General features: G+C 35.3%; 3 protein-coding genes across 3 annotated transcripts; all 3 read right to left on the bottom strand.

The window, feature by feature from the left end:
* Positions 1-1,508: 1,508 nt before the first annotated feature.
* On the bottom strand, positions 1,509-8,008 carry LOC133697374 (inactive leucine-rich repeat receptor-like serine/threonine-protein kinase At1g60630). The gene is made up of 3 exons (XM_062119857.1): positions 7,166-8,008; positions 5,396-7,079; positions 1,509-2,532 (listed from the first exon to the last, which is right to left on the bottom strand). Exons 2-3 carry the CDS (start codon positions 6,720-6,722, stop codon positions 1,874-1,876), a joined length of 1,986 nt encoding a protein of 661 aa, XP_061975841.1. The 5' UTR covers positions 6,723-7,079; positions 7,166-8,008; the 3' UTR covers positions 1,509-1,873.
* A 1,713-nt stretch (positions 8,009-9,721) lies between these two features.
* On the bottom strand, positions 9,722-13,546 carry LOC133696794 (uncharacterized). The gene is made up of 5 exons (XM_062119073.1): positions 13,077-13,546; positions 12,791-12,913; positions 12,071-12,170; positions 10,996-11,126; positions 9,722-10,180 (listed from the first exon to the last, which is right to left on the bottom strand). The coding sequence occupies exons 1-5, from the start codon at positions 13,410-13,412 to the stop codon at positions 10,019-10,021; spliced, it is 852 nt and encodes a 283-aa protein (XP_061975057.1). The 5' UTR covers positions 13,413-13,546; the 3' UTR covers positions 9,722-10,018.
* Positions 13,547-17,254: 3,708 nt separating this feature from the next.
* Positions 17,255-25,397, bottom strand: LOC133696298 (uncharacterized). Its single transcript, XM_062118450.1, has 6 exons — positions 23,889-25,397; positions 19,933-19,988; positions 19,616-19,846; positions 18,366-18,657; positions 17,898-18,094; positions 17,255-17,735 (listed from the first exon to the last, which is right to left on the bottom strand). Exons 1-6 carry the CDS (start codon positions 25,113-25,115, stop codon positions 17,582-17,584), a joined length of 2,157 nt encoding a protein of 718 aa, XP_061974434.1. The 5' UTR covers positions 25,116-25,397; the 3' UTR covers positions 17,255-17,581.
* Between the last annotated feature and the right edge of the window lie 417 nt (positions 25,398-25,814).

The following is a 25,814-nucleotide window of genomic DNA, read 5'->3' as shown; positions in this document are numbered from 1 at the left end:
GGAGAGGATACAAATTACTGGAAATTTCATCCTCTATTCCTCATGAACGAATACTGGAAATTTCTCCAGTTTCTCCTCCATCCGGGCCCTTCTCTCATTCAATCTCCTGGATCCATACTCCCTTTTTGAAATGCTGAAAGTTCACTTCACCCAACTCTATATAGAGCTCTTTCTTCCCTGTTTCAGGTTCGCTCAGAACAACTGGCTTCTTCACTCGTTGATTCTCAGATCTAAAATGCAAACCAGCTGCTTCGTGCATCTATTCTTTCCTGGCCAGTTTGGAGACTTGAAACCTCCACTTCAGCGTTTGTGTGCCCGAAGGTGCCTTTCTTTCCTTCTTGCCCGAGTTAAGCTCACTCACGCAGTTTCACGTTTCCTGGTTCACTTTCTACCTTTGTTTTCGAGTGGCGAACGGGAGCAGTAGAACAAAAGCATTGAGAATTTGAGATGTTAAAAGAAGTTCAGAGATGCACGATTTTGTGTAGACAATTTTAGGCTTAGGGATTTAGATTTTGTTTGTTGTCTCTGTGTGTGTGTGTGTGTGTGTGTGTGTGTGTCAACAGCTGAAAGAAAGATGAAAGAACGCGCAAAGTGCAATAGTCAATGGCCCAATAGTCGCTGGACAGCTGGAGCGAGGCAAGGGTTACGGGCAGTATATATTTTCTGCCAAAATCGTTAAAATAGTGTTGAAATCGTGTTTTTACATTATTTCACTTAATTTTAATGACTTTACTTGATTTTAATTTGATTTTATCTATTTTTAAGTTTTATAAATGATTTAATATGTTAAGTTTATATTAACTTGTAAAATCGTATAATTTTACTAATCAAATCATGATTTTAACAACTTTGATCTGATAGTAACACATGATTTATCCTCAAAGAAGCAAAGGAAAAGGCAATAAAGTTAAGAAAAACAAAATTAAATACAGAACTCGTTACATGTTTCTGTGATGCATTTTAACCTAAGAGTTAATGGTTGGCTGTTCGAAATCTGAATCCATTTCGTTCTTCTGGAGGGACATGGATTCTAACTCCCATGAAAATCCTATCTGTTTTTGCATTTCAAAAGGTATTTATTTATATTTTTATATTTTTAAATTGTTTTAATATGCTGATATTAAAAATAATTTTTAAAAATAAAAAATATTATTTTAATATATTTTCAAACAAAAAACAATTTAAAAAACAATACCACCCTCGGATATCTCCGAAACCTCACTAAGAACAAAAACTCCCATGAAGGCTTGCCAATTCGATGGTGCGGGTAGGGGTAGTATGGTAATTTCATAAAGGGATCGCTCAGGTGATTACACGATCCACCAGAAAGCCCAGCAGCCCACCATGAATCCCACAACGTGAGCCTTTTCATTTTAATGACCAAGCCTCATGCGTAATTGCTCTATTTGAGAGTCTTGAATTGCCTATTGTATTCGTTTCTCCATGTATTCCTCCATAAATCCTTTGAATGCATAGAAGGAAGTAATGCAAAGAAGAACAACAAAAGATGGAGTGAATTGTGATTCCATTCAAGAAAGAATTAGGTGGTAACCAAACAGTATCTATCGTCAAAGTGAAGTAATCGCTCTTCAAAATACAACCTTTCATGGCCATGGGAATAGGGCCCAGAAAACAGTGAGAATAAAATCTGCCCAGCTGAACAGGACAATTACTATCCTATCACCATCCTTAACAACCCCTTCAACAAATGTCAAATAGCACATTATGTAACTTAAGAACTTCTATGGCCGCAAGCTAACTAAACCAAATATTGAAGATGGGAAACTTTACAAGATTGTACTCTACAAATGCCTAGTTGAAGATTCAAGAATACATGTTTTTCCAAATTAAAGCCGCCATGTTTACTAACCGCTCAAATGCTCAAATGTTCTTCTCTAGGCAAGCTCTGAACGGTATCTGACCATCTTCCAGGTGAATGGTCACTGCTATTAGATGAAACTCGAGCCTCTGCCCTTGCATCTCTGATCATCCTAAAGACATCCCTCATTGACGGCCGGTTATCTGGTGTGAGTGAGACACAAGCCATTGCAATGTTTACAAGAGCCTGGAGTTTCTCCTCTGCAGCCTCATTACCCGAGGCAGGGTCATCTCCGGACTCGGTCTCTTCCTCGCGTACTGACCGAACCCACCTAGGAATATCTGGACCGTGCTCTTGAACAAGGTCCTGGAAGGGAGTCTTGCCAGTAAGAAGTTCCAATAGGAGTACACCAAAGCTGTAGACATCAGCTGGTTGGGTGGATGGTTTTCGTACATCTCGGATCTCAGGGGCTCTGTAGAACAGAGAAGTGGCACTGGGTTCCTCCAGTGAGTCTGGATTTTGGAACATGGTCAGACCATAGTCAGTAAGGCAGGACTCAAATTCAGGGCCTAAGAGGACATTGGAGGATTTCAAATTCCCATGGGTTAACCCAGGGTTCTGGTGGATATAGAGCAGTCCAGTTGCCAAGTCCTCAGCTATTTTGAGACACGAAGTCCAGTGAAGTGGCTTCCCACCGCCTGAAGTTCTAGTTCCTGTAAAAGAATTCAGAGAATGTAATCCAGGATACTACAAGAATTCTCCTAATACAACAGGAAATGCAGATGATAACTTTGCATTAGAGTTTCTATGAGCTCAGACCACTATTTATGGATTGACATTACAAGGAAAGAAACTCATGATTTTTATGCAGAAAGTTTATTGCAGGGAAACAAAAGAGGCATTTTATTGATGAATGTTCCAGGTTGATTCGGAATCGCAGTTGCTTCCAGTCCAATAAAATACTACTTAAACCTTTGAACATTTGGTTGCGACTAATTTGTTAGCATTATAAATATTTTCAGTTCTCAAATCCAGCCAGGACTCATAATGTCAACCTTCCAAGACCAAATGTGCATCCAAGCAGCAATTTTGAAAGCATACTAGTTTGTGAGTCCACAATTATTGGGGTTAGCAAGAAAGGAAAGGAAGCAAATATGTCATGGGATCAGATAAGAACAAACACAAATTCAAGCGAACTATTTGAGTCTCGAATCTTTAAAATCGGTTTAAACACGAGATAAAGAGATCATGGTTGCTGATTTACTGCTCTGCTCGCCAAGATGATGTTTAAGTCAATAACCCTCTCAACCAGAGAAGTCATACCTCCTCATTGCTGATAGGTTCTTGAGCAAAATCCAAGACAGTTTCAAAGCACTGGATTAAAGGAATAACTCTCAAGGGTTCGACATAATGCAACTCATGAAGCAAAAATAACAAAGTTGATGACAAGGAAAATCAACCACTAAATGCATCTGAATTGCAAAGTTTTCATCAACTATTCTGTGGAGAATGTAAGGCCTTGCGGAAAACATTAAGCTTTTCCCCCAATTTCTCACTTCTACAAACAGCAGAACAAGAGGTGACAAAGTTTTTAGTGAACAAATATTCTTAATAGAGAAGCAATTTTACATTTTCCTGTGAACTTCAGAAGCCAAGTTTCCTTTCCTTGGTAAACCTTCTCTCTCTTTCTACTTGGTCTTAAATCTGTTCATTTACTGCATTACTTAAACAATACAAGTTCTTCATTCATATTAACTTTAAGGTTTAGGAACATAAATTTAAAGACATTTTGACCAAAAACAAATAAATTTAAATATGTTTTTCTTTATAATTCTCTGAAGAAAAAACTGTCGGGAAATGGCATTATCAAAATCTATAAAAACAAGTATTAGCTAACAAGGTAACATGAACAGTGGGCATATTTAGCTTAGCGGTACTCTCTTGAAGGAGAGGGAGTGTATATATATATATTGACGGCTTCCACATTCCACAACCCATTTAACTGCAAAAAAAAAATACATTTGGACACCATAACCATGCAAGAACACAACAAAACAAAAGGCAAGCTGGAGTCAACAGACACATTCGGCACATGCAGGTATCAGAGTATGTTGTCAATTTTAAAGCTTAAACTTTTTCGAGATTGAGTTTCTTATTGTTGAAAAAAAAACTGTCCTTATTTACCTAAATCTCTAGAAAAATGATAAAAAGATACTACTCCATTATTATTGTTAGCTGCCATTTTTTATTTATTTATCAACTACAGCATTAATATTTTCAAAGACCAGACCCCATCAGGCCATCCCCGTAAGATTCTCCCACTGTTTGTTATTATAATAGAGTTGTTTCTCAAAATATTTTTTAAAAAAAATATTAAAATATTATTTTTTAAAATTTATTTTTAACATAAACATATCAAAACTATTTTAAACAAAAATCAGACAAAAAAAATTAATTTTTTTTTAAAAATACCGTTTCTGCTGCAAAAACAAAAATGCAAGAAAGTCTAGAATGCCTATAGCTATTACGGTCATTCCTAATTATACCGGTGCTCAAAGAATATTGACCCATGTTTGAATTATAGAGCATCTGCAACATGATCATTTTTACAAATCTCTCTCCAGGCATTTCACTCCATATATGTTCAGTTCAAAGTTAATAATGATTGATCAGATGATCTCCAAAAAGTTAGAATTAGCAGTACTGGAAAAGCATATTAGCCTTGTCTTTTTTCTCTTTTCTTGCTTTTGTTGTGTTGTCTCCCTCTTTCTTCTTCGGTTTTCAATGAATGGCCGCTCGCTCCACCAGCTCATTTTCCTGGCAACTTTCCAGGGAGACAGAGGGTACACAAACGAGGGGCCACAGCTGCATGGGAGGAGATCTGACGGTTGAGGTGTTTAGATGAGCCACGTGTGCCAGTCTACATTTTTATTCTTGTTTAATTTCCTTGACCTCCTACAGAGTATCTGACTCCATTAAATACAGTAGAATAGAGCTCCTCCTTTGTGGCACTGTGTCTTTACTCGACCTTAGAAATTATAAACAGAGTCTATCTATGGCCAAAAAAATCGAGGGCCAGGCCAAGAATGGAAAATGTGGGCAGGTGGGAAAAGCACAGCACATGACATGGTTTGAATCGAGGGAGGGGAACATGCTACCCCATTTTGCTGTTGGCGTTCATCTCACCCTCTTCTTATGTGAATATAATTAATGAGCAATGCATGGAAGGCTACGAATGGATACCTAAATTTAATTTTCTTTTACGTCTAAAAAATGTTTTTAAATAATAAAAAAATACATTATTTTAATATTTTTTAAATAAAAAATACCCTGAAAACACAATCATTACTCGTCACATTCAAACCTCAAATCAAAAAACCATTTATTCCAGCCACAACTTGTTTAACATTCGACAGATTGGACCGTTAAATATTGCTATAATCAGGCAACTAGAAGCAAAACACAAAGGAAGAACCAAAGGAAAGGGTAAAATAATTGATCAAATCAGAGAAATAATCATTACTGATTTAAACTAATTGATTGGAAAATAAACGAAGAGTGATTTAAGCGACATACCGTGGAGGAGAGAAAAGAGACTGCCGTTGGGGAAATAATCATATACAATTAGCCTTTCCTCCTTAGCCTGGAAATAAGCTCTGAGTGGGACTAAGCTGGGATGCCTTAGCCTACCAAGCAAGTCCATGTGTCTCCTAAACTCCTCGAGCCTGGGATATCTTGCATCTTTTAACCTTTTAACGGTCACGATGAACCCAGACTCCATCACAGCTTTGTAGGTACTCCCTATAGTACCCCTCCCCAAAGTCTCAGCTGACGCCTTCAATAAATCCTCCAAGCTGTAACTCATCTGCTGATCCCCTGCACCCAAGAACACCAAACTCCCTAAACCCTCACTCTCCCACGAAAACCCCCCTTGTCTTCCACCATTATTACCATCCATGCCACCTGCACCTCCTGATGCTTCTCCTCCCCTTTCAACCCCGACAATCCCTTTGTTTCTCTCTTCTACCATTGACGGCCCTTCTTTCTTGTTGCCATTCTTGAAACAAAAACAGCATACCAAAAGCAGACAAGTTATAAGAAACACAAACCCACCGGCAGTTGCTGCTACAATCTTGATTGTCTTGCTACGTTTGGACGTTGGTTTTGAAGATGGATAGGTTGGACTTAAAGATGGTCCGAAATTTAAATTGTTGCAAGGGTTCTGAATCTGTACACCACAAAGATTGAGATTGCCAATGAAAGAGGGTGTATTGAACCTAATCAATGGTGGGGTCACGGGAATTTGACCAGAGAGTTTATTGTTAGACACATTGAAGAATCTTAGACTGGTTTGGTTCAAAGGAGGAATTGCTCCAGTGAAGTTATTATCTTCTAAGTAAAGAGCATACAAACGACTGAGGTTGAGGATTGACACTGGGATTGGACCAGAGATTTGGTTTCGAGCTAAAACTATGACTTTTAAACGGTGTAGGCCTGTAATGGAATCTGGGAAATCACCGGAGAAGTTGTTGCTGTCGAGGAAGAGAGATTTGAGATTGACAAGGCCAGAAAGATTTGGGATTTGGCCTGAAAGTGAGTTCCCTTTGAAACTCAAGACTCGAAGTTGGTCTAGTTGATTCAAGATTTTGGCATCCAGAGTACCACTCTGGTTTTGGTACTCTACAACAAGCTTTGTGACCCTTCCATTCTTGCATTCTTTGACACCTTGCCATTTGCACACATTGGTTCCATGTTGCCATGGGAGGGAGTTTAAAGGATCAATGGCTGATTTGAGGGCTAACAGGGCCTCAGCATCGCCTGATCTAACTGGACAAAGAAGAGAAACAACAGTGAAGTATAACAATGAGAAGAGAAAAGGGTACCTTGAAACCAGAGGTTCCATCTTAATCCTTGAATTGAATGTTTTTTTTTTCTGAAAGTCGACTCTAAAATAGAATGGAGGGTTAATTTTTTTTGTTTTTGTTTCCAAAAACAGCTGAAGGATATTAAAACCTCCAAAAACACCGAATCTTTGATGTGCTTGCCTTGTAGTAGTCCTAGTAGCAAAATCTTTCCAAAGACCCAGAAGGCCAAAATCACTTTCAAGTCCTGTTTTTGGCGCTTCTTAATTGGAAATACCACAACACAAATCACTTTTAAAACACCAAATCTTCAAGATCTGCATATCACCAGAAGACTCGAGCTTGAAAAACCATCTTCATCAACGAAGATGCGCCGAGAAGTTGTCATTTTCCGTTGACTGCATTAAAACAGTTAGACAGCTTTGAAACAACTTTTTGAAGCAGAAACATGCAGGCAGGCAGTAATGGAAGCTCGTCTACTCACTCAGACGGGGATTTAAGGCCAAATAACGCCTCATTGGTGAATTTAAGTCTGAGGTTCAATCAAAGTAAGACACAGGGACTGACCATTTGACATCGTTTCTCCAACTCTTTGCTTTGAACTGCTTGCAAAACTCACGGACACAACAGCTTAGCCTTCACGTGAGCTGAACTCAGAACTTGCAGACTAGAAAATAGTAAATCTTCCTTTCCTCTCTTATTTCTGGAACTACGAATAATATAATTCCCAAAAGGCATTATTGAACAGAGGAAAATTACAATAATGCATCTATTTTTATCTTTATTCCTTTTCTGTTCAATTTATTGGGCTGCTCAAAACCCAAAACCCCGTTATTTAAAATAAAAAAAATGTTGAAACTTTGAGGTGATGAGATCCAACGTGAACTCCCTCAGCTCCTCTTTCACCTAAACTTTAGTGCATCAGCATCGAAATGCAAAACCCAATTCAATAAGCAACCACCCCATTTGCTTGCTTTGCCTCAAGAATCAAACCAAGCAGTACTAGTGCAATCAGAGAAGTGTGTTACAAGTGAAAGAAAAAAAGACTTTTTTTTTGTGGTAGGTGATGAAGATGAAGCAGCTGGGAAATCAATAAAACACGAAATTATGAATGAATGATACAAAGCTAAGAAAACCCAACCCTCTCCCTCCCAGATGTCTTATAGATCTACCTGTAATATCTTGTAGCCTGTTCTTATTAATTATAACAACTCCACAAAAAAAGTAAATGGTGTGGTGTGTAATAATTCAAGAGTGAGTGTATGTATGTACGTATGCATGTGTAAATGGGAGCGGTAGGCCAGCTGAGTAGAAGAGAAAAGGAACAGCCTTATATTTCACTATGCGTGCAGTTAAGAGTCTCGAGAAATGGGTGAGGGAAATGAAGGCAGGCAAAAGGATGGAGACATGCTTTGTAGACAGTGATAAATTCGGAGTTAACAAGAAATGTGGCAGCATTAAATGGGATTCAAGTGGGTGGCATGGCGTAGTTGAGCTCGCGTTATGGCTTTTTTTTTGTGTCTTGGTTTGCTGGTGCAATCCCAATTCGATTGACTCTGCTAGTGGTAGCAATAGTTCTTCTTCTTTTTCTTCTTCTTTTTTTGAGCACGATTGTATTTATGCTTTAAAATTATTATTTCAAACAAAAATATATTTTAAAAATAAATTATAATCACACATCCAAACATAACATGCCCTTAATTGCGTGGATGATGAATGGGAGAGCAACTAGCATATCAAGTCTTTCTAATTGCAAGCTGTCAAGTTGAATTTTATTTGACAACCAAGGTGATAGATGATTTTGGACCAAGATTACGATTTGCTAGGGTAGACAGTCCCGACGATGTTGCCTGATATCCAGGCCGAGAACGTTGATCGCGCAACCTTGTTGAGCGGGGTCCTTTGAATTCCTTCCTTCTTCGCTGTATATGCTATTATTATGGAAACAGTAACTTCTGCTGATCAAGAGAAAATTTATTTAATATGAGAAGCGGTTTAGTATCATTTTAAAAAAACATTATTTCGTTGTCAGTTTTTTTAAAAAAAAATATTTAAAAACTTGTCTGTTTTCTAGTTTTTTTATTATTTTTTTTTCTTAAAAATACATTTTGTTTTAATTTGATAGCCGAGACCAACCTCTAAGTTTAACCATGATTTAGACTAGATTGGGGTGGGGCCAGAATTAGAGCCATGTTTGAGCCACCTAAGTTTTGAGTCTAAACTCTAATTGCTTTGCTTTCTTTTGCAGTGTGGTTGTGGGTGCTTTTCAAATAGCTTTTCGTGCTGAAATACATGTCAATGATGTTTTTTTATTTTTTAAAAATTATTTTTGATATCAGCACATCAAAAGTAATAAATTTATATATAATCAAGTAAATTTATATAATCAAGTTTTTAAATTTATATATAATCAATTTTGAAAACGACACCACACAACTCACGAGATTTTTAGGCTGGAATTATGGTGTTAGTTATCTTTATAGAAGTGTCATGTCTAGATGCAATTAACTCTGTTATTAAGAAATATTTTAAATTTCAATCTTAAATTGGTATGATGAAGGTACTTCCATAAATTGAAAATGCTCCCACTTTGATTTAAGGGAACATGATAAAATTATTCTATGCGAGTCTAAAAAATGGTGACGAGTAACGACGGACCAGTCAAACATGACAAAATGTTTTTTTTTTTTTTTTTTTTTTTGGAAAATAGCACTGATCACTTGCGTTCGCTATTCAGACAACCATGTTGGTCCAGCCCATTAATCAAGCAATTAGTTATTAAAAAAAACAAGAGCTATCTAGAGAGGGTTCTCAATCACATGAAGTCCATGTTTCCTCTAGTTGTGCCTCTTACCTGGCCTAGTTGTCCCGAAGGTCGCTCGTCTGTTTTTGCCCCTCGGGTTGACCAACCAGGTATTTGACAGTATAGTTATTGATGTTTTTTAAGTAATTTTTATTTATAAATATATTAAAATAACATTTTTTATTTTTTAAAAATTAATTTTGATTTTAATGTATCAAAATAATCTAAAAATATTAATTTAAATCAAATAAAAAATATTTAAATATTTTTAAAATACAAAAACAAATAAAATATTAAGTGGCGATATCAGCTACTAACCCAGCAATATCACGACAGCAGTGATATATACAAAGATGCTTTTCAGACGATTATTTCAATGAAAAATGCACCCTATCATCATTTGTGAAAAACCCGACTCTTTTTAGGCTTGGCAGTAAACAAAGCCATCATCCTTGATTGTAAACAATTAACAATACTATAAAACAGCCCATAGTCTTTAAATGCGTAAGACGAACCAAATAAACAGCTTGAATGCTATGACTGAGCCCGAGCTGCAGCTCTTTCTAGTGCCCTCAACCTGTTAGCTTCCATGCGAGCTTTCTGTTCTTCTGAGATCGAAACTTCATTGGAGCAGCTAGCTCCATTAATTTCATTTGGTAATTCCATGTCCCTCCTGTCCAAGGTCTGAGTTGGTTCCTGTAGTTAAAATGACCATCATACATTATTAAATATAGCCATAGTTCATACATTCTCCTCATTCTTTTTAAGCCTAGACCATTGGTAACATACCACCTTAGGAAACAACAATCCACTTCAGGACTCTTAATCAAAGTTTATATGAGTTGGCAGCCATAGTTCTTAAACTTAAACTAATGATTTTGTTGGCTCTTGGATTGAAGAAATATACATGCACCACAAAGACCGCGCAAGATAGAAAGGAGAATCTGACTGGTAAAACAGAAACCTAAGTTCTTAGGAACTCGAGTGAAACAGAGAACAAGGTAAGAAATACCATAACCCTCTTTAATCCTCATTGTTTTTGCAATAAATCCAGCCTAGCAAAAGAATCTACATGGAAATCCACCCGCAAATACACCCAAGAGAAACAGAAGCATAGATCATGATATGGATTTCCTCATGTTTTAAGGTGATTCCTTTTTCTAGTGAATTCAAAATACCGTGGTAAATTTGAGGCTTATCTTCCTTTCCTCTTTGTTCTAAATCACCACCAAGCTATGTCATTTAAAACAAGGAACAAATCAGGATCTCATGGCAAATCTTTCAATTAATGTTATCCATAGGCTATTACCAAAAATAATAATTAGCATTAAAATTAATGAATCTTTGAGAACAGAAGAAACATTAGAATTATATATTTGATTATGCTATCCACTAAATGAAATATCAATTGCACAAGTTCTTCTTTTCTGACAAATTCTGACAACCAAAGAGAACCACAGATGTGAGGAAATAAATAACCTTGGAAAAACTTTGAATGAAATAGCACTTACTTCAGTAGCCCTATCATAAACCTCATGAAGCATGTCTTCTGGTAAACCATCCACATCTTGGTTCTTTGAAAGTGGATCTTCCTCATTATGAGTTACCTCAGAGTTCAAGCCTTCATCAGGTGTAGATAGATCTAAGAGAATTCAACAAGGACATGAGAACCGCACTAAGTTATAAAAACAAAAGCATCTTATGTTGGCAGCAGTACTTAATCGGATGCTTAAGCTCAGTCAAGTGTCAAACAGGTGCGGGTTTTATGAACAATTTCTTGCCAAAATGTTGAGCAAAGAATACAAGTCGGATCTCAAGTTCAATAAGGAACTATCAAGCCAATAAACTATTCTGTTTATAGCCCCAGAGAGAAAATTAGGCACGATGTCCTAACTTGATTTAAAAAAAAAAATGAAATGCATCTCTAGAGCATAACAGCAAAATGACTTAATTTTATGGGAAAGTATCAAGCATCCAAACATGAGACAGATTCTCTTGAGAGGAATCCCTTCATGCACTGATATTAAACAACAGGACTGTCACTAAATTCTCTCAAAAACCCATTTCAAAGGGAGCATTATTAGATAGTGGCTCTTTTTTTTTTTGGCTCTAATCAGGATTGATCGGCACCCAAAGGTAGTCTAGCTGCTTTAGAGAGCCATTTCTGCCAGAATGCTCTAGAACATAGTGTCGACTGCTTGTTGCTTACATGTGGAACAGGAAAATTGGTAGACTAGCACTGAGATTGTTGCAATGTTGTGAGTTATATCAAGAAATTTCTAAGGACCAATGACAGAGGGAAGTTAGGCAAGTCTATCATAACAAAAATCCAACTTTACCCATAAAAATTCTAAAAGCCAACAAGAAACTTAATTTTTTCTTTTCATTTACATTTTTTTATTGGATGAATGGTTGCACATTCACCTATGCTGTTATCCATTTCTAAGGGACCATAATAACCATAGAATAAATCATGTCCCTTCAAAGGTATACAGAGTATGTTTTGGTTCAAGGAAAAAAACCCAATAAATATGCAAACATAAGTGAGACCAGAATGCGTCTGTAACAGCAAGACAGCCAGCATACCATGCTCAACATTTGCACTGACATGTTCAGTTAAGGATTCACGCAACTTTGTTGGATCCCCTCCACTGGCAACTCTCTCTCTCAATTCTCGAACACACATCTGCTCAAAATAGTGCAAAAAATTAACATGAGAAGATTCATGGAAGTTGTCTGTGCATATATATTCGTGCTTTGTATGTTCTGTTGCCCAACACCTTCCACAAAAGGTCCTTAAGCAAATCATCAGAAATACTGGATCTCCTAATAAGCTACTTTGGCTATAATTGTAAGATCAGTTCCTGCCTTAAATTCATCTTAATTAAGGAAGAACCACACGAAAAACTCAATTTTTTTGTTCATTTATTCAAGCATGTAATTTTATTTATTTATTTATTTCAGAGGGGGTGTACCAAAAGAACACCCTCTGGTAGCTTTTATAAAGTTTAAGCTACAGTCCCACAAAAAACATCTAGTGCATATCAAGTCATACTTACAACAATGTCAAATTTCTTAAATTGTTTATGATATGATCTGCGTTAAGCATGGCCATTCACTTTACATTTACAATGATTAAACTTATGGTAAATGGCATTCATTTTTTCTTTGAAAAACAATGATATGTGTGTTGTCACGATACCCATATTCAGTATCTACATGTTAATAAGCTTAAGTAAATCATCTGCTATGGTCTAAAATTACCATTTTGGGCTCAATATATTTTTCCAAAAAGAACTTTCTTACCTTTGCACGTTTCGTAGCGGCAACTTGCTCCACCTTATGTACAAATTGATCAAATGAATAATAAGGGAGCAAATGAGAGTGCCATTCACTGTATAAACCGATCAAGTTTCCCAGATCACTGACCTACAAAACAGAACAAAAATAATTGAACTTGAATAAAATAAAATCGAGAATGAAGTTAAATACCATCAGACAGCTAAAGGAAAAGGGTTGCAAATATGAAAATAAAATATTTAATTGATGCTTGCTTGAAATTGATCAAAATTGCTAAAATCGAAAATGGTACCTCGTGCCCGCGGCCACGATACTTGAAGTTGCGAGGAAAGTGGCGAAGAATGAAGCCAAGCCCATTATCTTCCCCGAGTAGAAGCTCGGGTGTGAGCTTTGGCCTACTTCTTGGCACTTTCTTTGGCTTCTCTGCTGCTTTTGCCGGCTTTGAGTTACTACCACTGAAATAATTACTGTTATTGCTGCTGCTATTGTTATTAGAAGGGAAAGATCTGGGAGAACTGGGATTGGAGCTAGGGTTAGGGTTAGGGTTTGAATCAGGGCAGTCACGGGACCAGTGGCCTGGACGTCCACACTTGTAACAACCAGTCGGTGCTGCGTTTGTCTTCTCCATTTTTACAACCTTTGACCAGTTAGCGATCGATTTTTTGTCTCCGCTTCCTCTTCCGTTCCTGTGCTTTGTATTTATTTTCTTTTTCCTTTTTTCATTTTGGCGGGAACACAGGGCGGGAAATGTTTTTGGTTCTAGAGGAGGGAATCAGTTTGGGACCTATGGGTAGCGTCACGTGTAATTTTATTTAGAGAAATTTACCGCAAACATCCTGTAAATTTAAAATTATACTTATCGGATTTTAAAAAGTTATACTTTGCATTTTAAACTTTATGATTTTCAAAAAAAAAAAATCAATAGAAATTACTTGATTATATATAAATTTATTATTGTTTTTTATTTAATAATTAAAAAACCCCTAAGCCTATTAAAATTACAAAACTGTCCACCCATCTTCTTATCCTAAACACCAAGACTAGCAGCCACCTTCCCTTATATTTGACCCCTCAGCAGCCACCATCGTCACCATTTACTAATGGATTTACACGCATTTTTCTTAAAAAGATGCAAATGAATAGTGTAACCTTCCACGTCTGGTACTATCAGTGGTGAGTATCAACATACTGGAGAAAATTACGCGAGGGTGTGAGGCAGGTGTTTTCTTTGCCCATAGTCGCGGAGCTATTGGTATTTCAAGGCCCTGAGCTCAAATGATTTTTGCAGCGCCATTGACTCCCTCCTGGTAAAGATTCAAGAGCTGAGATCACTGAAATGGTGGCTTCAATGGGTCATTCTTGTGATAAATTTGCAGACTTGTTGTCTTGGTATATGGCTTGCAAGGTTTGCGGGCCTTGTCCTGATGATTGGAGCCTTAGCCAGAGGTTGATTTTGCGTGGATGAGAGCCTCTGCCCAGAAGAAGATGCCTTGCAAAGTCTGTTCCAAAAGTGGATCCTTATCGTTTTTGTGTTTCACTTTGGAAACCTGTTAGTGAATAGATTTTAACTTGGAGTGGTCTCGGTTGCAGGAAATTTGAGTGCTTGTGTAAAAAGAAATTGAGTGAGTGGAGGAATTAGAATTGGATTTGATATTGGTGGCGGGTCTGGAACTTTTTCTGTGTGCGCGTGGAATTCAAGATCAATAGCGCGGACAGTGAAGCCATGTTTAGCAACAGTCTCATAATCCACACTCAAAATCCCAACCTTTTCTCGCCACGAGATTCAAGTACCTCAAATTCTTCATTTATGCAAAATCAAGTGCATTAAACGCACACAGCCGCACAATAATGAACCCGGGGAGCAGAAGTCCCAGAACCCATACACCAGTTTCAAAAATCCCTTTCTTTTTCTCTCAAATCTTCCCTCCGCTTCGTTTTCAAGCCATCTCCACAATCCTTCAAATAAAAAAAACCCTAAACTCAATCCCAATGGCCAACGATCCACAGCCGAGTTCCTCTTCGATCTCTACAAACAAACTCACCCCGACTCGCTCCTCCTCCGACTCACTCGACTCCTTTTCTCCTCTGGAAACACCTCACCCCCGCCACCGACGAGTCCTTCCTCTACCCCATCAAAAACTCTCTCCTCTCCTATCCTCCACACGAAACCACAAAATTCATCACCAAAAAGATAAATGACACAATCTCCGAACTCGCCGCCGTTGTTTTCCCTGGTGGTGGCTGGCCGTAGTTGTTGTCGTTCATGTTTCAGTGTGTTGCCGCTCAAAACAATCACTATATCCAAGAATCAACGCTTTTAAACTTAGCTCGACTGAGTTGATATGTCATTTGTGTGTCATATTGGTTATAATATATACGGGTTTCGTAGTTTATTTTTTCATATTTAAAAATTTGTTTTGATTTAAGATGGTGTTGGTTAATATGCTGTTTTTTAAAATGTTTTTTTTATTTGTAAATATATTAAAATAATATTTTTTATTTTTTAAAATTTATTTTTAACATTGATATATTAAAAAATTAAAAAATATTAAAATATTAATTTTAAAAAAAATTAATTTAACAAAAGATAGTTTCAATCTCAATGTTAAACACCTTCTAGAACTATTTGGATTACGGTATATATGTTTCTAAAAGTTTTATTTTTTTATTTAAAAATAATTTTTTTAATATTTTTATATTATACCCACTAATTTTAAAAAAATAATGTTATTATTTTGATATATTTTCAAGCAAAAAAAACTTTAAAAAATATTAGAGAGTTATATAAATTATATATTGAAACCTAAACCGAGAGCTTAATCTTTTGTATAAGATGATTATTCAAGTAAGTTCGAATCTTATTATTCTTATTTTATTTGATAAAAATTAAGTGTGATGTAGTGTGAGATTGTACAAATTTCAAATTTAAAAGGGTTTTATTTGAGGGGTGTGTGAAAATTTTAAGCTTAAAAAACTTTTATTCGAGGGGAAGTGTTATAAAATCTATATATTATATCTCGAAACTTCATCTAAAAACTTTAATTATTTGATTGGATTGGTTATTTGATAAAAAAAAATAATCGTTGTTACACTCTTAAACACCTAATAAGAGATATTTGATATTGTAGTTTAAGTTTTTTTTAAAATGGTTTTTTTAATATATATTAAAATTTATTAGAAAAAACTTTTAATTTTTTTTAAAAATACATGAAACCTGTTATTTTAAAAAAATCTGATTTTGACTACATTATACTACGTCAGGGTAGTTTTATTTTGCTATTGGTGTCGAGTACGTGTAAAACCATGGCATAATAGGCCCCGCAAGGAGCATAACCTGGCCAGGAATTCTCCGCATGAGAGACAACACTACCTGGTTTTTGGGCACTGGCTAGGCTACTGTTCCAGGCCTCTAGAAAAGGTTTTTGGGCTTCTCCCTGGTTTTTGAGTTGGGCCCATTGAGACATATGTTTAGGCTGGGCTGTAGAAGGTCGGATTGGATAGGTCACTACCTGCGATACAGTTCAATGACGAGAAAAATTTAGAATGTGTTTGAGAATATGGTTGTAATTATTTTTTAAAATGTTTTTAATTTGAAAATATATTAAAATCATGTTTTTTTATTTTTTAAAATTTATTTTTGATATCAACGCATCAAATGATCTAAAAATATAAAAAAAATATTAATTAGAAGCAAAGAAAAAATAAATAAATTTTTTTAAAAGAATTTTTAAAATATTAAAATAAACAGGAAATTATTGAGACCTGCAAAATAAAGTTATTTGCTGTAGGCATAGAATCTTTAAATACTTGAGTTCATAAATATTTATGAGAGCAAAAATAGTGTAGTGGTGTAGAAAATATGTTCATGACTAGAAGAGAGCATTTCTCTCCATCCTCAACCGTGTGGCATTAGAATATAGAAGAGAGGTTTGTTCCCTCTGTGATCTCAAGTTCGAGTTATGTGGTTGTTTATATGATGGTCATTGGAGGCTTATATAGTCATTAACTTCAAAGCCCGTGGGATTAATCGAGATACACGCAAACTGGTTTGGACAAAAACGTTAAACTAAAAAAAAAAAAATATGGAAAGAGAGATCTTTTACTTAGGATTGGTGAGATCCCCTCTCCTTTCTTTTTCTTTTCTTTTTTTGTTAGACGGTGTTTATAAAATGGTAGGCCTGAATTTCCTCGATCAAACGGAAAAGCAACTTTTATAATGTTGTATCAAGCACATAAGAGAACATTCTTTTGTTGCCGAAATGTATGGGCTATTTTGACTCGAGATCGAGGAGGTACTGGTAATGAACCTTGCCTTGCAAGAAGTAGCCTATTTTGATTCCTTGGCTCCTTGCTTATTGCAAAGCAGTGAAGGGCTGAAGGCCCGAAGGGGATTGCTGTTATGATTCTTCCTAATGCAACCACCATGGAGGGGGGGGGGGGGGGGGATGAAGTAGAAACTATGAAAGCTAATTGCAGAAAGTTTGAGTATTCCAGCAGTATCACTTTCCTTTCAACGTCTATCAAGAATGTTTGCACTTAGAAACAAACACAAAATGACAACAGTGGTTTATACTGTCACCATGGTTTACACTTCTTGTAAATCAATAATTTTCCTATATTCTTCTGATCTCAAACCTCTGATCATGGCAAGGTAATGTTTCCCTATATTCTTCTGATTTCAAACCTCTGATCATGGCAAGGTAACGGGTTTCGAATTTTATGGTATTATATACAGATATTCCTGGCCAGTGTAGTTCCTCCCTACCAAAATCTCCAGACAACGGCACTCTGGGATACTTAAGCATTGATAGACCAATCATAATCTTGGTACACAATGTTAACAGGGCCCCCGTCTCCCAAAAGATGCGTCAGTAGACCTGCTTTAGTTGCGTCCAAGTAGTTGATAATCCACCTCAGAATTTCTTTCTCTTGCCCAAAATCACCGCTGAACCTGCAGACCAAAAGTTTACAGATCATACATTTGATAATTTTGACCTGAGATGCAATGAATGTGTGCATGATTACCATACCACATCACATGGAAACATCTAAGTCTTAGTAACTTTTAATGAAAATAAAAGGCACAGACGTAAGTAGGCACTCCATTGCTCACCACTTGATAATCCGTGTAAGGTAAACTGTCCTCTTTTCCAAGTCCACCTCAATTCCATTACGTTGGAAGAATTCTCTTGTAGCGCATCTCAATTCAGCTTCAATTCCTTGGGGTGTGAAAAACCTCACTGTGGGGCTTGATCTTGTGCCATTGCAGAGCCCGAAATGAATTAATGGATTCACTTTAGGAAGAACGACCTGCCATTTCATCGGAGACAGTTCAAGTTCTTAGCCACTGTCTCATTTAAATATATTCAAGTTAACTTCAAAGGTCAGCTCATTTCTCTCGTTCTTTGGAACTCAACGAGTAAGAGTGTTTGAGGCAAGCTTGATCTTTCAAACGGAAAATAACGTACTACTTTGAAAGTTACTAATGCATTGCTAGAAATCAAGTTCACATTCAAAGAAGTACCAAAATAAAAATAAACAAAGTTTAGCAGACATAGCCAACCTCAGCTGAAATTTTTACCTCTAAGCGTTTGTCTCCAGTGCCAAAAGGCTTTACTAATGAGTAGGGAGATCTTCTGTTGCTTCTGAGAATTCCATTCTTAATTGTATTTAGGGAGTAGGGAGATCCTCCTACAATGTATTGAAAGTCGGAATAGAAGGATCTCCTATCAATTGCCCCTTCTGGACACCCCACTCTAATTACAGCGTGGATGACCATGGCATTGTGCAAATTCAAGAAGAAAGCCAGTTTCTCATCTTGTGACAGCTTTAGGAGATCCACCCTGTGAAGATCTTGAGCCAAATTGTCATATCTGCATTCATAGATGGACAGAAATGAACTTAGAGAAGCTAAAGTGACTCGGAACATTAACTGCCAAAGAACAAGTGGGTATATCTGCATTGCAGCAGAACCTAACAGTATCTCGGTACACGCTAAGATTTCGTTGATGCTGATCCTGTGCAAATTTTCCTTTCAAGGAAATGAACACTCAGAGTAGGAGAACTTTGTTGATAAGTTTACATGTGCTTTTTCATTATATAATATGGCACAATACCACTTAAGTTGAATATAAAAGGACATGTGTGATTATGGAAGTCTTGTAAATCAGCACATAGAAACACAAGTATATAGGTATTTCAATCCACATGTATATATGAATGAATCATTTCAGTCTCGGGTATAATAGTGACCTTTTTAGCCACTGAAACCAAAACCAAACATAGTGAAGAGTAAAAACAAAATGAACCAAACTGAGACTGGAGAGGTTAACTTCAGATAAATTTTGTAATTTTCTTTTGGATGATCACCTATAAGTATACCATTTATATTCCCGTCCCTTTGAATGATTATGCTAAAACAGTCCTCTTTCCTATCATTCTGCCATTCAATTTGACCATTCATATTCTACCTTCCCTCTTTCCGATGTTCTTTATGGGCGACCTTTACTTGAATCCTTTTTATACACACAAGAATCTCTCCTTGTAAATTCGGCACCCTCTTGATCAAATTCACTACATCAACAATAAGATTAAACCTCCATGCCACCTTGTGTGAGCTATTCCATAAATTGAACTAAGTGGTTTAACTTAATTAGATACTTATGAATGACAATTGGAGCTCTTTTTGCAGAAACTGGAAAGGTGATGGCTGCTAAATAAGATCTGGTCAGCAGTAATGTGAGGAATACCTTTCCAGCAGGACGCGTGAGATTGGAAGCACAATAATAGATGGAGTAAAAGTAAAACCAGTGAGAAACGAGAATAGCGTACCTTCGGAATTCCTCGCTTTTGCTGATGCCGGCATAATCAAGAAGGCACCTGTCATCAGAGGCATGTGACTCTAGTATTGCAGACATTATCTTGTTGAGCCTTTGTCCAACCACAACGGCGGGCTTAGGCTCACTGTCGTTGGTAGACCCTCTAAAATTGTAGCATTTGGGAATAAATGGTTCATGCTCAATGAAACGATAATAATGGTTCCCATCTTCAAAATCATTTTCCCTACAAGTACATTGAAAATAAAACAAACTGTTAAAAATTATGATGACCAATACATGTTGCACTCATACAGGAGACAGACTTCTTACCCAAAAACATGATGAATGAAGTGCTTCCTGGCCAACTGCTTACCAATCTCAACAGCCTACATATGTTTTCATATGAAAAGCAATTAGCATCAATGTAAGAACGGAACTCTAAAATTCAAAGTGGTGGGAGCCGCAACCTTGTCCATCTAGTTGGCTTCACTTGTTATTGATTATGCACCAATAATGATGCAAAGTACTTCACAAAATGGAGCATGCAAAACCAGAAATAAGAACTAATTTCTTTTCATTGCCTTTTTCATTCAATTTTTTTTTTCATTGTCTTCTTCATTTGGAAAGTTTTCAAATTCTATGCATTCTATGGTCAGCAATGTAAAACGCTAAGATCCCATCTCTTCTTTGCTCTTTTTTTTTTCTTAACAGCTCTGAATTTAATTCCAAGTGTTAAATCAATTTTTTAGTTTGGAATTTTTTTAAGGGTACTGATTTGAATTTTAAATAGAATTCAATTGCTAAAAAATAATCAAAAGTAAATCAAATGAAAGACCCTCTTATTTACTACTGTAATTATTTTTAGAATTAACATTAAAAACAATATTCTAAAAATACCCTTAATAACACAAACTCTACTTTTTACAAAATCATCCATTGTCTCTTTCCTTCTTTTTCTAACTCCCACGGTCTTTTCTAAGAGCATCTTTAATGGAGAAGCTAAATGGATAACTAAAAATAAAAAACTAATATTTTAGCTTTTCTTTACTTGTTTTGCATACTCCAAGGAGAAAGCCAAACAAAATACTAAAATGTCTTTTTTCTCCCACAAATGTTATTCCTACATATCTTTCCAAAGAACCAAAACCAATAAAGTGGGGTCATTAAAAAAATAAAGCAATTAAATATAGCCATGTGGAAAAAAAAAATATCAAACTTATTAAGAAATAATAAAACACTTCTTTCTTCCACTTCAATATAAATGGCTTTTCAAATGGCTTTTTTTCATTGGAATAGATATGATAAAAAAAAGCTATATTTATACTATTCAAAATGCTATTTTATCAATTTAGCTTTTCAAAATAGTATTTTGCATTGGAGATGCTCTGAAACCTTTCATATCTTTCCTTATTTTTCTTACTCCCACAGTCTCTTCTAACACCTTTCATATCATAGGATTGAAACTTCAGTTATCACAAAAGTTTTTAGGGGAACTCGGTAAGAACAAACAATTTTTTCCTATAAATTATTGTATTTTCTTTTGCATAATTTTTTTTATCTTTTTTCTGGTTTATAATTTGAATCTGTTATTATATCTTGTTGTTTTCTTTACTGGGTATGTTAATTTTATAATAAGAGAAATAGATGCTAGTGGAAGCTTGAAAATATGGTAATTGTTGCTTTTCAAAGTGTTTTTCACTTGAAAATACATTAAAATAGTTTTTTTTTATTTTAAACAAATTATTTTTTACATCAGCACATCAAAATGATCTAAAAACATCAAAAAAATATAAATTTAAAAAAAAAAAATTTAAATTTTTTTTAAAATATTTTTGAAACACAAAATAAACAAATATGTGAGATTATTGGCAGTTGTGGGAATTGTGGGAAGAGAAATTCTAGTTTGAATACAAAACTTATTTATGCATAAGGAGACAAACCAACAAACCTTTCCAAGTTTTTTAAACAAATATATATATTTTTTATTTTTTTCAAAGAATATTTAATAAACAATTAATATGAGATAGGTTTCTTTAAATCTTCTTTAAAATGATTATATTTTATGTTATTTTAAATAAATATAAGGGTTTTTGTAAAAAAAAATGACATAGTTTGTGTTATTCATCTCTATTTCATGATAATCACGAGGTTTTATTATTAATGAAGTATTATTTACACAACTGTTATTTCTATTAGCGTTTCACTATTTTCCTAAAAATTTTATATCCTATGTATATACTAAATTTTTTTGTCAAGCTGTAACTGTGTTAGTTTACTAAGGCCCCGTTTGTTTACTGGAAAGTAGTTTTTTTTTTGAAAGTGAATTCCGGAGAAAATGAATTCCAGGAAAGTGAATTCCGAGAAAGTATTTTTTGATATTTAGTAGTATAAAAAAATAAGTTGGAAACTATTTTCTAGTGTTCGGTTATGTTATGGAAAATGAGCTGGAAAATAACTTATTAATGTTTTATTTTTTTTAAGTTTATTAAAATAATGAGGAACAAATCTTACAAATTAAAAAGTTGAATGAGAATGAAATTGAAAAAAATATATATAGTTTCATAAATTATCTCAGATAAAATAAATAATAATCAAAATAATAGAGATCAAATAAAAAATAAAAAAAATTGAAAGATGAAGAAATTGAAATAATAATAATTTACATTTCATAAATTATTTCAAATAAAATAAGTAATAATCAAAAGAACGAGGACCAGATTTGATAGATAAAAATTTTCAATAAAAAAATGATAAGAAAAAAGCAAATAGCAATTATAAAAATAAGAACCAAAGTTAATATAAAAATTAAATTTTAAAAGATGAAATTAAAAAATAAATATTCAAAACAAAATATATATAGCAATTAAAAGTCTGAGTATCAAATTTGATATAATCAACAAATAATGATATTTCTAAATTTTTCACAATTTTTAGAAAGTGTTTTCCGCCGAAATTTTCCAAGAAAACATTTTCCTGAAAACTAAGCCAAATTTTTCTTTGACTGGAAAGTGTTTTTCGTTGATCAATTTTTCTAATGACAAACAAATATATGAAAGTTTGGAAAGTATTTTTCATTGATCATCTTTTTTAATGATAAAAAAATACAAAAAAATTTAAAAAATAATTTGTTTAAAATAACTTTTCAGAAAATAAACATGTTATAAAAAAACCTATGAAAAGGAGAACTTTCAAGTATCAAATGTTGGGAAAAAGGCGGAATTTGGGGCTACGGAAGGAAAGGCCTAAAGACGTGCCCAACAGGCCAACATCCTAAAAGCAACTTTGCCTTTCCCTTTTCACTAGATGGATAATGGATAGAGTTGGGTGGAGCGGATCCAACGTCTGGGAGTGGTCTCTATCATGATACGCAAGGGAGTGGGACCCGCTCAAACAGCTCCTGGTGATGGTTTCAGCCTCTGAGGGATTTTTACTAGCTTTTCAATCTTAAGACGTAAAGATCAATAAAAACTCAAAAGCTTTAAATGTGAGTATTTGTTTTTTAAAATATATTTTTTATTTTTTAAAATTTATTTTTAATATTAGTATATTAAAATAATTTAAAAATAAAAATAAAAATTAACAAACTTTAGTATGGACAGCACTCCTAAATAGGCAGCTATGCATCAAAAGGAGTCAACCGAAGATACTAATTCCGGAGATTTTGGGATTGTTTTTCCTGCACCAACTATTATTCACCAAATAATTATCATTTTTTTGAATGACCAAAGAGTATTCTCGGATGAAGTCCATTTAACATGATAATTTATACTCACATATAATAATGGGCAGGCTTGATTTGGCAACCTATGTGACTGCATTTGCGTGCACACATTGGCAATTACCAGCAAATACAGCCTTAATCATGTCGTTTACCAGGATCTGTGAACCCTAATGCAATTTACTACCAGCACTAATAGCCAATTTAAGTATGAGATTAATCAAATCATTTATTTATTTTCAACAAACAAGGTGGTTGATCCTCCCTCCACCATCTGCGTGTTCGGAATGATTGATGTCTGCTTTCCTTAAATTGGAAAGTGGAGACACCACCACCTCTGACTTGATTTTCTCTCCCCAATCCACAAAAACAACATGTCTATTATCGTCATTTCCAACTTAAGCTAACATTAATTATCGTCCGAATATTTCCCTTCCTCTCCGCCAATATATTAGTCAGAATCAGACTAGTCAAAGCTTAAACAAAAAGAAAGTCAAACTAGAATTTAGCAGTACGACAAAACTAGCATAGCTTAGGGTACGTTAAACGACAGCGTATTTATACGTACCTTCTTCCTGCCGCAATCGAAGTGGTGAATGATCACCTCGACCATCTCATTCCCAGCAAAACAATTCTTAACAATCTTCATCTTCATCAGACGGTCCTGAATTGGTAATTTCTGCCTCAAAACCTTCACTATCCCAACCATCTCGTCCGTTGATTCCTCCTCGTGGTCATCAAATCCATACACCGTTGGTGCCGGCGCATTCCCTGAACATTTCTTCGCTAGCATCTCCTTCAACCTCTGCTCGAAACCTCCACTGTTTCTCAACGAATTCAAAGCCACCAAACCACCAAACAATTTCTCGTTGAAAAATATCTGCGGCACCTGAGAATTTCCGGTTCTCTCAATCAACTCTTTCTCTCTTTGCCGATACACGTCAATGTTGATTTCAACAAACTTTAATCCTCTCTCTCTAAAAAACGAACGGACCGCGGTGCAGTCTCTGCAATTTGACCTTGAAAAGAAACTTATCCGTCCTTTAATCTGTTCCTCTTCGTCGTCCTTTTTGAGCTTCACTGTAACTTTGAGTCCCGATATGTTGAACCTTGTCACGCCTGAGTCGAATGAGTTCACCTTATGATTTATGTTATAATCATCACCGTCATCGGACTTGAAAAAGGAAAATCTTTTTGAAATCGATGCTGATATGCTGTTGCTTCTGTCCTTGATGAATTTTCCGATGGACGGCATGTCGACGACAGTGAAACTATTAGGCAATGATTTGGATCGGGTTACAACGTCGTCGTTTTGTTGTGGGGAAGGTGTAGATGAAGGTGAGAGACCTGGAGGTGCCTCTGGCTTTGGGAGATGAATATCAGGCTGGATTACTTGTATATAGCCGTTGACTTTGGGTGAAACGGCTATAATATCTTCATTCTCTTCTTTCTCCACGTGATTTCCGGTTGGTGTGATTCTTTCAACGGCATCGTCTGAAGAGAATATCTCGGTTGCCGAATCTTGTTTCTCCTCCTCCATCTCTATTTCGCAAAAACCGTCTTCCTGTTGATCCTTTTGTGCAGGTTTGATATCTCCAGCTGGATCATCGTAATTAAAATCTGAGTTTGAATTTGGAGAGGGATGGACGGATTTGGAGAGATTCTCCTTTGCCAATCCTGTTTGAATAATCCCCTTAACGAGATTTCCATCAGCAACTCCGTTTGCCTCTGCTACGTTATTCCCTAATTTCTCTTGGGCATCAGCCTTGATCAGTTCTCCGTTTGTTAACTCCATTTTGGTAACACAAAAGAAATAAAAAACGAGAAAATATTGTTTTCAATGGACACAAAGGCACAAGATTTTTTTAGAGGGAGGGGGGGATTTTGATGAGGTGGGGGTTGAAGAGAGCGTTGTGACCGCAGGGGTTTTGTGGATGGAGGATATATAGATATATGGGGAGGGAGTGGGGAGGTTTAACAAATCAAATGCAGCATTTTAAAATTCATTAAAAAATTAAAACAAACTAGAAGAAGAAGAAGAAGAGGTCACATACACGGTGACATTCACTCTCTCTCCCTCTCTCTCTCTCTTTCTTTCAAATAGGATATTTTCATATCATTTTAAAAGTAACTCTTTTCCAATTAATCCCTCGTGTGGAATGTATGACCATATTTATTACGGGGTGATTGTGATTGTTTTAGATGTACTTTTTTAAAGTATTTTTTTAAAAATATATATTAAAATAATATTTTTTATTTTTAAAAATTTATTTTTAATATTAACACATCAACATCAAAATAATTATAAAAACAATAAAAAAAATTAATTTAAAATTAAAAAATTAAAATTTTATAAAACTTGTTCCCCCAATTAGACTTTATATCTAACTTGAAAATTAATAGGTATATACTCGGTTGAATTGAGTAAGTTACTCTAAATTAATTCAAGTGATTATTTTAAAAAAAACCAAATATGATGATTTTTTTAGAAAAA

Source organism: Populus nigra, chromosome 6, assembly GCF_951802175.1.
Source record: "Populus nigra chromosome 6, ddPopNigr1.1, whole genome shotgun sequence".
Lineage (NCBI taxonomy): Eukaryota > Viridiplantae > Streptophyta > Magnoliopsida > Malpighiales > Salicaceae > Populus > Populus nigra.
The sequence above is the reverse complement of the archived record's forward strand: the minus strand, read 5'-3'. Positions and strand labels throughout refer to the sequence as shown.